At 43.6% G+C, this 13,195-nt stretch overlaps 1 protein-coding gene across 4 annotated transcripts in view; it reads left to right on the top strand.

Annotated features, from left to right (window-relative positions):
- BCL11B (B-cell CLL/lymphoma 11B) overlaps positions 1-13,195 on the top strand; it is a 167,446-nt gene that overhangs the window by 9,028 nt on the left and 145,223 nt on the right. For 2 of the 4 annotated variants that reach the window (XM_015420485.1, XM_015420483.1), the window contains exon 2: positions 9,538-9,903. In XM_015420485.1, coding sequence (XP_015275971.1) covers positions 9,538-9,903 — 366 coding nt within the window. Of the gene's footprint in view, positions 1-9,534; positions 9,904-13,195 lie in introns of all 4 variants that reach the window. The other 2 variants (XM_015420484.1, XM_015420482.1) reach the window with 1 other exon arrangement.

Genomic DNA, 13,195 nt, shown 5'->3' with positions numbered 1-13,195 from the left:
CCCCCTCCCTTTTCTCCTCCCCCCCCCCCCATCCTAAGCAACTAGTTTATTTAGCAAAACGTGTATCAGTCGTGTTCCATTTACACTGCACGTTCTGTAGATTTTGATTTAAATAAGGGCAGAGACAGGTCTCAGGCTGGAGATTCAGGGAACCAGAGCTGGGGTAATCTTGGGTTTACCACGGGCCATAGAAGAACATCTCTCCTTAGAGTTAAGTCTACCACTTGGTCTGCTGGGCTTTTTGATTTTGTTTTAAATCGTTCATTTTGGAGCATGGTGGGTTTTTTTAAAACTTCCTGTTTACGCTTTTTGCTTCATCTTCTTTCTACACGAAGGGTTTTTTCCCTGAATTTTGAAACATTTACCTGGGGGTTTTCCCCCCCCCCCCCCCCCCCCATTGTGGCCAGTTCTTCAAACAGGTGTAAGACTTACGGGTTTGCAAAGGAGTGCTGGAATGTGTGGTTCTTGCAAATGCTTTTCGTCTAAAGAGAAAGGCAGTCCCTTAAAAAAAAAAGCTGGTTAGTCCGTCGGCTTTCTTTAGTAATTAGAAGTCATTAACATCTGAAGCCTGATCTTTGCAAAGCAGCTTAGTCGCAAAGCAGGGACTGTGCCAAAAATATTGCCTGTCTTATTCTGTAGCCACTTTGAAAGCTAGAAATGATTGGCATCTCCGTGGCATGACTTCGGTGGGCAAGGCCAAAAGGATAAATGAGGGATGGAGACCGAACTACTGTCTCCCTTCCTTGCTACTGTACCGTTTTCACACAACAGTAAGAAGTGCATTTGAGTTCTCTCTCTCTCTCAGATTGGTGCCACATGTGAATACACTTTACTGAAAGGTGGAATGTTGAAGTGAAGCTTGATGGCGCATTCTCAGCAATGTCTGCTTTGTGTCTGCTTCATTGTTTACCGCCTTTAGTCCGCAAAGTTACAAACCCACAAAACTAGGCTACACTCAGATAGGTGTCTGCCAGTTGTCAATACTTTGTCAGGTAATTAAAAAAAAAAAAAGACAAGTTTTCTACAACTTCCCTCTTGTTGTCCAGGGAAAGATTCTTGTTTGCTGCTAGCGATTTGGTGGCTGTTTTTAAGCAGTTTTAAGATTCTTGCATGGGAAAAAAAAAGCTCTTTCAGCTCTTCTTTGCCGGATGGTCTGGTCTTTAGGAGTCTGCGGATACACCTGTTCTCTTTTGCACATGGCTTGCCATGGCTGGCGTTAAACAATTTTGAATGTTATATTGTAGCCGGGTTCTGTACAACCCTGTTGGTAGGTGACATTTCTGGTCTTTCTTTACAATTTATGGAAATTGTCCATATTGGCAGATCAGAATGTTTACTAAACAAACCCCAAAATCAAAACCCAACATTTGGGGGGGGGGGCATACAGAATGGGGGGGGATGACACGTATCGTATTGTGAAGTTCAGACCTAACGAAATCTTTAAATGTGAAACTTCCCAGAATTAGACGAATTTTCAGACTGAATATCGGTACAGGAGCGGCAGTTGACAGATCAAAGCTTCCCACATTTGGTGTCGTGATACCTTCAGAACGGTCACTATGTGGCTGATACCTTAGGTTCAGTCATGTTATTCTAAAAAGATCGGTTGCGGTAGGAGTGATGCCACTTCTGATGGAAGGCACCATTTGAAAAGACCCGGCAGTGTCTTCCCTCGTCCCCAAGACAGCGTCAGAGTAAAACTTTTCAACGGAGGGCTTTTATTCTCTTTGCATAACCGAGATGGAGAATTCTGGGCATAGCATCTGGGAGATCCTGAGTGTACTGGGAGACTCTTGCATAGGGCAGAGCGGGAGACCGCCTAATATACCTTTTGAAGTTAGGATTTCCCTATAGAGGGGTGCAGCTGGCAACTGCTGCATGATTCATCAGTTCATCATTACAAAACGCAGTCAGATCCTGTTAATCTGCAGCCTGCTCATCTGGGTCTGTGAAGAGATTTACATGGTAACCAACCTTACAGTACCCATGGCGATGGCAGCACCCGCTAGTGCTTCTGTATATAACTGTAGCAGCAGCATTCTTATCAGCGTCTGGCCTCTCGCATGCCATACAGAACTTGGAAATATAAAATGCCATGCAGAACATGCATAAAATGCCATGCAGAACTTGGACCTAGGTGAGGAAGCTGCAAAAAACATTGCCCCCCCCCAATACAATGCATTGTCTTGATCCTTTCCTTAACCCCCCCCCCCCCATGTTTCTAGTGATAAGGCTAGAAATGGGAATAGGAATAATTTGTTTCCCCCCATTTAAATTTCTGCCATATTAGTATAGCTTAAATGTTTAATTCTAAACATGACCTCGGTTCATATATCACAATTTTGAGGGATGCGTCTGAAAATGAGAATACAATGAACACGTGCATTGTACAGGTATGTTTGTCAGGGACCTGTGATGAGCTGTAGCTCTCTGTTAAATGTGTGCTTTGCTCCTGCATTGTATCTGAGGAGCTTGATTCAAAGTCTGTAGAAGCCGAAGAGAAATATTTCCATTGCTATCCAAGTCTTCTTGACCCATGGCTGGTGGCCCCTCTAAACCAGCGTGCTCCTTGTGAAAGAGATCAAAACTGTGCTAAGAGAACAAAATTTGAGTACAGTAGCAGCTTGCTCTGACCTGAATGGCCCCGGCTAGCCCAGTCGTGTCCCATCTCAGAAGGTAAGCAGGGTTGGCTCTAGTTGGTATTTAGATGGTAGACCACTAAGCAAGTCCAGTGCTGCTATGCGGAGGCAGGCAATGGCAAATCATCTCTGAATGTCTCGAAAAATCTACGGGGTCTCCGTAAGTGGGCTAAAACTTGATGGCACTTTCCACCACCAGCATCTTAAAGACCAACAAGATTTCCCAGGGTATAAGCTTATACCCTGGAAAATTCTGCTGGTCTTTGAGGTGCTAACGGACTTGAATTTTGTTGTGCTGCTACAGACTAACACGGCTACCCACTTGAAACCATGTAAAGTTGCAAGCTGGCCACTTACGATCCTTGTCATCTTACCTCATCCTAATTATATATATATCTATATATATCACCACCCTAAAAGTAGGGCAGTTAGTGTTACCAGTTTTCGCAACTTGTAATGAAGAATCCTGTGATGATTAAACTTTTGAACTGCATCCTCTCTCAATCCATTGAAACTGAAGGCACACTTTTAATACTTCATTGCGTCAGAGCTGGCCCATAGAGTTTGTGAGGAATTACTTGAGGAATTGACAGCCTCTGGAGCCCTCGTCCAATACGAATCCTACCCAGGCTTCCTCCAGGACCATTCCTTTCATGTGATAGTGGGCCATAGGAGCTACAAGACATTTTGAAATATAATTATATGATTTTCTGTTAAATAGTATTTTTAAAAATAATGGAATGTGCACAGTGGAAGTATTTTCTGTTTCTCTCTGTGTGAATATTAGGTGGGCATGTAGTGTCTCCTAGGTTAAGGACCCCCAAATAGGTAACCTTCCCTTGAATGGCCCTAGGGGTTATGTACATGCATACTGCACTTGATTTTAGTTGACTGTGGGAAGCCAAAGCAAGCTGTCTTAAAATTCGCGAAGGAAAACTTGAAGTGAATAATTCATTCTTTCTTCAGACAAGAACATAGCTTTAAATCCCGCTGAAACCTTAGAATTCATGATTGTAGCCCAGAGAAGTTAGACCAAACCCAGTCAGTTCTGTTGGAAATTGTAGTGAGCTTTGTGTATTTGTCTCCAAGTATGATATCTTGATTTCAGTGTAGACTTACGGTTTTTAGCACAGATCAATGACTACCGCTTTTTCATAAGTCCCTGCCAGTTTTTGTGCTCCTCATCAGGCTGTGGCTGGAAACGAGCACATGCAGAATGCCCCAGGTTCAATTCTTGGCATCTCTGGTTAAAAGGATATTTTGTAGCAGATGTTGGGAAAAGATCTTGTCTTATACCCTGGATAGCCATTGTTACTCAGAATAGACAATCATGCACTGACAGGACAAATGGCCTCAGTCAGTATGCTTCATACGTTCTTATATATTTTGTGTCTGCACCTGCAAGCATCATTTTTGGGTGGATGGACTGTAGGAATATGAAAGGGTTAACAAATGGGAATTTGCATCTGGGTGTAAAGGCACAAGTATTTACCTAAGTATACTACCCCCAAATAGATGGTCCTTTTCTTTATAAGGCCCGGTGACTTGTTGATGTGGAGGTACCGTTCCAGAACCCATTCATTCTAGAGCGATGCCATTGAAGTCAATAGACCTGCTCTGGAGTGAGCAGGTTATAGATTGTGGCTACAGATAAATTTATGCTACAGACATAATTTATTTATAACTTAGTTTGTCAGCCTGTTTTTTTTAAAATGAGGTTATTAAACTAAAAAAAAAGAATTAAAATAACTTCAAAGAAAACTTTTTTGGGGAGGGGGATTCTTTAGAAAACAGCCGCTACCATTTGAGAGGGTTTTGTGCAGGGAGAAAATGTAAAGCTGATTTCGTCAACTGTGAAGACTGCCAAAGAATGAAAAGGATACCAGATGTTATTTTAAAAAAATGCCATTGCAGACTGCTTGGGTGGGGGCAGAGGGGGAGGGGAGGATTCCATATGAATGGGCACAGGCAGACTTTAACTAATTACGGTCAAACGCAAGTGAGACCATCGCAGTAAGAGATGCCAAGCTGGGTAGATAAAGGGAGGGGGGAAGCTACCGGGGAGCTTAAGAACTCTTGATTCCTGAACTGCCTTGCAAAATACGGAAGGCATTCTTTTTTTGTTTTGTTAAAAAACTTCATATATATTCCTTCTGAGGCTATTTAAACTATTAGTTAGAGAAATGAAAAGAAAATTTGGAACAATTCAGTTGCCGACAACTGAAGGAGATTTTGGTGCTTCATAGAGAGGGTCTAGAAGCTTAGCAAGGGTTGTGGTGTTTTTTCACTTCTTTTTGCTCTTCCTCCCCCCCTTTCAGTTTCTTTCCCCATTAAAAAAATAATTCTGATGTTTTTTAAAAAAGGATTTTTAAAAAATCCCCCAAACTATCAGTATATTTGCTGTAATGAAGCCGGTGTAATTTGATATGCATATCGAACTGCAAGGCAGGGCGGGATGGTTACAGGAATTTACTAAGAGGCATTTTTGGATTTCCTCTTGCCCACCTCCTGGCTTCTCCAGGCTCTCTGCTGTGTTCTTTGGCTGTACCTTGGCTCAGTTCAGCTGTGCTGCTGACTCTACTTGCAGTTCCTTACCTTATCTCTTCTGGCGTGTGCGTGTTTTAATATTTTGACAGTCTGCTTCCACCTAAAAGGGATTCTTTTTGAGAATCAGTGCGCACGATGTCTAAAGGAGCCTTTTCACGGCACTGGTATTTTTTCTCCCTTTCCCTTTTGGCTCTAAAATTATGTATATGTAATTGGTAATTAAAGGTGCAAGCTCTCTTCAATATAAACAGTATTGCTCAATGTTAGATCATTAAAGGGAACAGAAGCACTAAATAATTACCTTTTGCATTGTGACAAACCATTCGCACAGAAATCCACTCACTTCCCGCTCAGCGCCAGGGTTATGATTACATTTTCACGATGGCAAAGCGTCTTTTCATAAAATAAATTGGTAAATTAATTACGTCGCATTGTCTACCGACTGCTTTTAAAGTAAACTTAGAGGAAGGGATTGGGGGGGAAGTAATTAATGGGTTTCGCACACCGTGCATTATGCCTGGAGTTGAGTTACCTAGTGGATTAATTTGGCTGCAAGCAAGTGCAGCAAACTCAAAAGCTTTTGTATAAGTGTGTCTTCTATTCTGTACGTTCGCACACCTCTGTGGATTGTAAAGGGCGATGGCGTGGGCCGTAATGTGAACCGCTGTGAATGTAACAAGCGCCAAGATCTGATACTTCACGTGTGTGTGTGTGTATACATGTAATGCATATGCTTAGTGGGCAGTGATGCAGATTATGATATGTATGATTCATGTACTAATTAACAATTTCTTTTGGAAAAAGAAGCTGGGTCTGTTTTGACCTCTAATCGTTTTCTCAGCTGAAACTGTGAAATTGGCCTCCTAGTTAGATAGGAGCTTTCCCTCTTTAAAAACCATGTTGGTGCCTGCCGTTCTTTTTAAATATTAGGGCCAAATTCCTGTGTTCTCTTCAGCAGTGGCAATTCAGAATTATGACAAGTGTTTCACTTTGTCCTGCTGCTTTTTGGTCTCCAGGAAATTCGGAAACGAATCACCAATGCCAGTGTTTCCATGTGTTGGGTTTTTCGCCCCACAGAGCTTTACTGTTCCCTTCTCTTGATAAAACTTCGGTGGCTCATCTCTTTTATTTACATGCTGTTAGTTCTTTGTGTATTGATCACGCCAAATGATAAAAAAAATGTTTTCAAAGCAAAACCCTGCCAGCCAATGGGAATTCTACCTTATTGAAGACTGGGTTTCGTGTGGTTTTTCAATTACACTGTAGTGGACATAAATACCCCCCTCAAATTCATCGCATGGCATCCTGTGAATAAGCTGCATAGTTTGCATTCGTATGTTTTGTGAACCTAAGTTTTCCCAAATACCTGTTTATTTAAATTGACCAAGAGGTGTCACATAGCCCTCTTTCAGAGCAACCATACAGTTATTTGTGTGTGTGGGGGGTCCCTTCAGACCATGTAGGTAATTGGAGCTCTATCTGATTTTTAAGTTTCACAAAAACCCATTGAGAATTTTGATCTGAGAATTTATAGTGTTGCTAGTACTGCATCCCAAGATAATTTGATGAGACTAAGAAATGGAGGCTGTCATCTTTATGTTCTGTTGAATTCAGTGGGACTTATTCTTCAACTTAAATATGCACAGGGTTGGGCTGTAGGTTTGCCAAATAAAATTGGGCTTAATTCCATTTGTTTAAAATGTTTAATTTGCAATATCGTTTGCATTTTTGTTAATTTTTGCTTTTGGTTGATTAAATGTGGTTGCTCATCTCAGCTGTTTGTTCAAGTTAACTTCTTCCTGAGCCATCAGGGCTGCCTGCAGATTAACTGAAAAGAAGATTAAAAAAAGGGTGTTTGAGAGACTGTTGCCGTTTTGGGTTCAGCAGATACTGGGGGTGGGGGGGAGGCGAGTGTGTGTGACACAACAGAACTGCTGCCTAATAGGAAAATGCTTAGTAACTGCCTACATGCTGCTGCTGTTACTCTTGAAAAAGGTGTTACCTGCAGTCCTACAGCCTGACTGTCTCGCGTTTACACAGAAGTAAGTCCCATCGCTTTCAATAGGACTAACTCCCAACTGGGCTTGCAGACATATTTTCTTGAAAATCACACCTAATTATGTGCAGAGTTGAAAATTTAGGCTGCAATCCAGAAAGAATTTAGCACCTTAAAAATGAATTTTTACATCCCAGTGCAGAGAATGGAATCTGATTGCGAAACAGGTTTCTGCAGTTAGATGAGGTTTTTGGATATGCATAATCGTCGTGTGTGTGTGTGTGTCTGTGTGTGGTGACTCTGACCTCCATGCACCTTCTCCCTGTAAAAGTAGCTGTGGAAACCTGTGCACATGCTTGTACATAAGGTACTAGTGATCTGCATATTACGCGGCAGTATAACACAGCCTTGTGCTTGTAATATTAAAAATCAATTGATCTATTTGGACTAGCTAGAGCCCCTCAGAGTTTGATAGATATGTTTTCATCCCAGCTGTCAGTTGAGAAAGTACTCAGGTTAGTCAAATGAGATGCCGATCCTCCTGAGGTGCACTCCAAAACGGCCACTGCTTGCCACGCATGGTGAGCAGGAGGTCATCCAGGCTGTACGACCACTAGTTCAGCCAGGCGCATTGTTTGTGTTTGTCTATATGTAGTTTGAAGGGAAAGCAGGGACAAAAAAGAGTGTCTCTTCCCACCCAAGGTGAATCCAGCCAACACCTGCTACCTGTCTGGAGATTGCCTGCCCTGGCAACGGGGTGGGGACTCATTCCCGAAGCTGGCCATGACCTGCACGGGGAGCCTAGCTCCAGGAGACTTTCCCTCCACCTTCCCGCAACACAGGTTAATTTGCGTAGGCAGCAGTGATGAACAATTCTTTCCCTGGGATTGTCTCCTTTTGTAAGGAAAGGCAGGCCCAGACAGCCGCAAAAGTATTGTGGCCTTCTCTGTTCACACTGGAAGTTCACGCCAAACTGATCTTTCACTGGAAGTTCAGGCCAAACTGCCTTTTGAATGAGGCCTGCATGTCCAATGAGGCCTAAAGATGGCAACAGCCTGCCTTGAAGTTATAAATGAACAGGTTTTGTTCAGCTGCAGAGAAGCGTGTGTATTTTTCATTGAGGCCTATGCAGATGCATCTCTTGTTCAAAGGTGGCCTTTCCTGCCCAGGTATTTTGAACAGGTGCTTACTTCTCATCAAATGCTTTGGACATTCCAGCACCAGTTCTTTTTCTTTCAGCCCTGAGGCTATCTCTAGGAGACCGATCCTGGCTATTCTTGCATTGGCCAAACACTCGCTAGTACAGGCTTTGGGTTGGTGGTAGCAGGTAGTGGAAGTGTATTAGGGTTGCCAGGCCTGGGTTGGGGGTGGGGTTTGGGGAGGGGAGGGGCCTCAGCAGGGTACAATGACATATAGAGTCCACCCTCCAAAGCAGCCATTTTCTCCAGGGGAGGTGATCTCTGTCAGCTGGGGATCAGTTGTCAAAGCGGGAGATCTCCAGGCCCCACCTGAAGTGTATCCAATATAATAAACATTTTGGGGTTGGTGAGAAGGAGGGAGGGATAGCAGAAACAGGAAGATGAGACAAATTGTAAAAGGATAATAGGTGTAACAAGACTTACACTGCAGACCTAAGCAGAGTTAATGCTCTTCTAAGTTCATTGATTTCACTTGCTTTAGAAAGATGGAATTCTGTGTTGGATTGCATTGTCAGTTGTAAAAAGGGGGGGGGAAAGGTGTTGCAGAGTGGTTTATTTTGAAGACTGCTGTTCCGAGAATACCCAAGGTGGTTTCTGTACTAGTAACGTTTTTAATGTGCCAAATGTATCAAAAAACCCTCTTGTATCCCTACAACACTTCTGTCAAGTAGATCAGTATTGTTTCTGTTTTATAGATGAAGGAAGTGAAGCTAAGAATGAGTGACTTGGGTAGGGGGTCGCGCAGTAGGGTCCGTGGCTCTGAACTGTTAGGACTTGAACGGTTGTTCCTGTCTATTTTCCTGTCCACCGGATCATACCGGTTACAGTTCTCAACGCACTCATAACAGGTCTTTACTACTTATGTATGCGTTGCTGTGGGGTAGGTGGAAGGTTCAGACAGGAAAGCCACATCAGATCTACCTATTTTGTTTTGCAGACAGACCTGGGTTGCAAAATGTATTTAAATCATTTGTGGAGATTGGGGGGGGGGGGGGAACAGAGCACAGATATTATCAGGTTTTTAGAAAAAAAATAATCCTGTTCTCATTCAGGTCTTATAAATCTTTAAACAAATTGCTCTCAATTCTTTCCTCTGTTTTTTCCCGCCCCTTTTCCCCGACCCTCATCTTTTATTCTGCTTACCCACATAAAGCAGAGGCTGACCATGTGGAAGCGGCCATCAGCCACGAGGAAGAGAGCCTAGCGCTCGGGGATCCAGTCGGCCTCGGCATTGCGGCGGGCGGAGCAGACCCCGACTTATTAACCTGTGGACAGTGTCAGATGAACTTCCCCCTGGGAGACATCTTGGTTTTTATAGAGCACAAGAAGAAGCAGTGCAACGGCACGGGTGGCATCTGCTATGAAAAGAACCTGGATAAGAGCAGTCCTCCCCCTTCGTCGCGCGCCGAGCTCAGGAAAGTGTCAGAGCCAGTGGAAATCGGGATCCAAGTCACACCCGATGAAGAAGACCGTCTTCTCACACCTACGAAAGGAATTTGCCCCAAGCAGGAGAACCTTGCAGGTACAGCATGTTTTGTGTTGTCAACTGCCGGGATGGCCCATCTGTCTGTCTGTCTGTCTGTCTGTCTCTGTCTGTCTGTCTCCTCTTTTCCTTTTAAAAGTGGGAAAGACACTTCTTGAAAGACCTGTGAACGCAATCCTTTATTAGTAGCTGGTGGTGGTGGTGGTGGGAAATCATGTGGCTGAAACTTGAGGGAGCTGTGAGGAAAACTCTTGCTTTGTAGGCCTCAGTTGATTCTCTTCTGTGGAAGGTTTAGTTCCTTGGGCTAATGAGCAGCCTTTGAAGATCTGACTGTCCTGAGGGAAACCACTAGAGTATGGGCGCATCCAGTCCCATCAGCAGGTTCCCGTGCCTCCATTTTGCCAGTGTGATGATAATCTGGGAGAATAGAGTTTTGTAGACGAGCAAGACCCCCCCCCCCACACACACTGGTCTTTCCCCTGAAAGAAGTGGTTGCTTCTCCTGTAATTACTCTGCAAAGTGAACCGTCTAGATTGTTCATTCTACCTTAGCTTCCTATTGATGTCTGTCAGGTGTGTGAGCTGACACGGACTATTATAGTCTGGGCTGCAAGAACTCAAATTGCTGAATCCTCACTTTCAAACCTGGCATTTGCAGGCGAATCACAGGACCAGATGTAAACTTGGGCCAAGTTTTCTCCTTTGAATTACCTATCTGTAGAGCTCCTGGGGAAGGGACAGTGTTTCCTTTCCCTTCTCTAGGCTTTAGCCAGAAAATGTGAAAAAAGTGGTTGAGGCAGCTTTTCCCACAGACTAATCATCGCCCAGGTTTTCCCCTCAGGGTAAAAGACAGCCCACAGTGCCAAAGCAGACTCATGTCTGGATTAGGTAAGAAGACAAATCTTACCCAAATCTTGAGGTATCTCATCTTGACCGTTAAATTAGATGCATTTACTTTGTCTACGTGATAACAGCAGGAGAGATAAAGCGAACAAAAATCTTGCATACAGTAATCAGATGAAAGTGTGGTTAGCTTCAGTGGGAGTAAGCCTTGAAGGGAAGAAGGGAAAAGAATGTGTAGAGATCAGAAAAGTAAAACCAGGTTCAGTTTTTCTCTGTATGATTCTTGGGTCCTGTAGTTCTCCTAAGGAACCTAGGGAATCTGAGAACAGATTATTAGCACCCTCAGGGGTCAGTTATTGTCATTGTTCTGCTAAATTGGTTTTCAAAACTGGTTTATTTGTATTGTAGACAGAGCAATACAAAATTGAACTGGTATACTTTTAAGAGATGTGTGGCTCATCCGGCTGAATCAGACCAGTGGTCCATTTAGTCCAGCATTCTATTTCACACAGCAACCAGTCAGTTGCTCTGGAGGAAGTTGCCTCCTAGCACTGATACTCAGAAATACACTGCCCCTGAGCATGGAGGTTCTCTTTAGTAACCATTGCTAATAGCCATTGATGGACCTCTCTTCCACGGATCTGTTCCTTTATGTTTTTAAAGCTATCTATAGTCATGACGTGATATGGTCCATGGGTTCACGAAGAGTCGGACTCGACTGTGCAACTGAACAACAACAACAGCAACAACATAGTCATGGCTATCGTTACATCCCCTTGCAGTGAATTCCACAATATCATTATGTATTGAGTAAAGACATATTTCTTTTTGCCTGCCAATGAGTGGCAACTGCAGTTTCTGATAACTTCTGTGACCCAGAATGTTCTTAAATATAGAGTGAGAAAAGGAGGTCACTGTAGTAATGTTTCACCTCATAAAGTAGTTTCTGCAAGGAGAGAGGAAAAAAAAGGAGTGCATGCCAGTCCGAGGTCAGCATTTGACAAGTAGACTATGTTTTCATTCCTAAAGCTCTTGAATATCTTGGTGAAATTGGAAGTGTAGGTTAAAGCTGCCCTGAGGCAATTTTCAGCTTGTATAGCCAACACTTACTCAGCGGATCACCAATGGTCTCATTAAAGGTAAAGGTTCCCTTGCTCGAAAGCCAGTCGAATCCGACTCTAGGGTTGCGGTGCTCATCTCCGTTTCAAAGCCGAAGAGCCAGCGCTGTCCGAAGACGTTTCCGTGGTCATGTGGCCGGCATGACTAAACACCAAGGCGCACGGAACGCTGTTACCTTCCCACCGAAGTGGTCCCTATTTATCTACTTGCAATTTCTTGCTTTCGAACTGCTAGGTTGGCAGGAGCTGGAGCTAGAGACAGGAGCTCACCCTGTCTTGCGGCACCCGGGTCTTGAACCGCTGAACTACTGACCTTCCACAGCCTGCAGTTCAGCGTCTTAACCACTTGAGCCACCGCAGGGGCATTAAGGAAGGGGACTGTATACACCTGGATGAGCCACTCTGAGGAAAAGTTCTTGCTTTACACATTGGCTTTTGAGGACATCAGCATTTGTAGGAAGTTGCTGGTTTAAAAGAGAGAGCTTGTAGTGCAGGAGTCCCCAGTCTTCATGAGCCAGTGGAGACTTCTAGAATCGTGAGAAAAAAGTAGTAGGTACCACCAAGACATGCCTGCCATCAGAGTTGGGGCCAATCACAAAATGAATGCCATGGGGGACAGTTAAGAACCGTCGGGAGGTTCCAAGCCAAGTGTTAATCTATGATTTAACTATTTGCAAAAGGCTTCTCCCTGCAGACTCAAAGATTATACTTCCTGGGTTTTTCTGAAGCACATTGTGCTCCATTGAGGTGAAGAATATTAGGACTGGTTATTTGCTTTGGGGAAGAGGTGTTTTTAGGAAGAAGCAACCGGTTCCACAAAACGCTTTGGCAGGTACCATGCTGCCCACGAGTACCCATTTGGGCATCACTGTGCTTGCTCCCCAAAGCAAAGGTATAGCTTTGCGTATAAGAGTATAACTTTTTATCTCCTCCCCATCTTCCGATTTTCTCATTGCATCTGTGCCTTTCAGCCACTCCATGCCAAGACAAGCAAATCGAAATAAATCATGCAAATAAAGCATTATGCACATTTGTATGCTTTATTCTGAGTGCAGAATTTGGAGTTCTTTAGTTCAGAATTTGGACTACTCTGTTCTCCTTTGCTGAAACATGTATCCTCCACAGGTGTCCTTTTGGAATGTCTCTTGTGGATGAGGTACGCCAAGTGGAAAACATTTTATCAGGCAGAAAACCCAAGTAGGTTTTTTGGGGAAAACCTATGAGAATCATGCACTGATTCCCTGCTGTTCTTGCATGCAGATTTTTCCACAGAAGACCCAGATGGACCATCAAGACAAAAAGTATTTGTATTGAGGAAGACATTGGATTGGAACCTGGCATACTTTCTGTATGCTCAGCGTGGCTGTTTCT

Source organism: Gekko japonicus, unplaced genomic scaffold (genome assembly GCF_001447785.1).
Source record: "Gekko japonicus isolate JY-2015 unplaced genomic scaffold, Gekko_japonicus_V1.1 scaffold448, whole genome shotgun sequence".
NCBI lineage: Eukaryota > Metazoa > Chordata > Lepidosauria > Squamata > Gekkonidae > Gekko > Gekko japonicus.
Note: the sequence above shows the minus strand (reverse complement) of the source record. Positions and strands in the feature narration are given on the sequence as shown.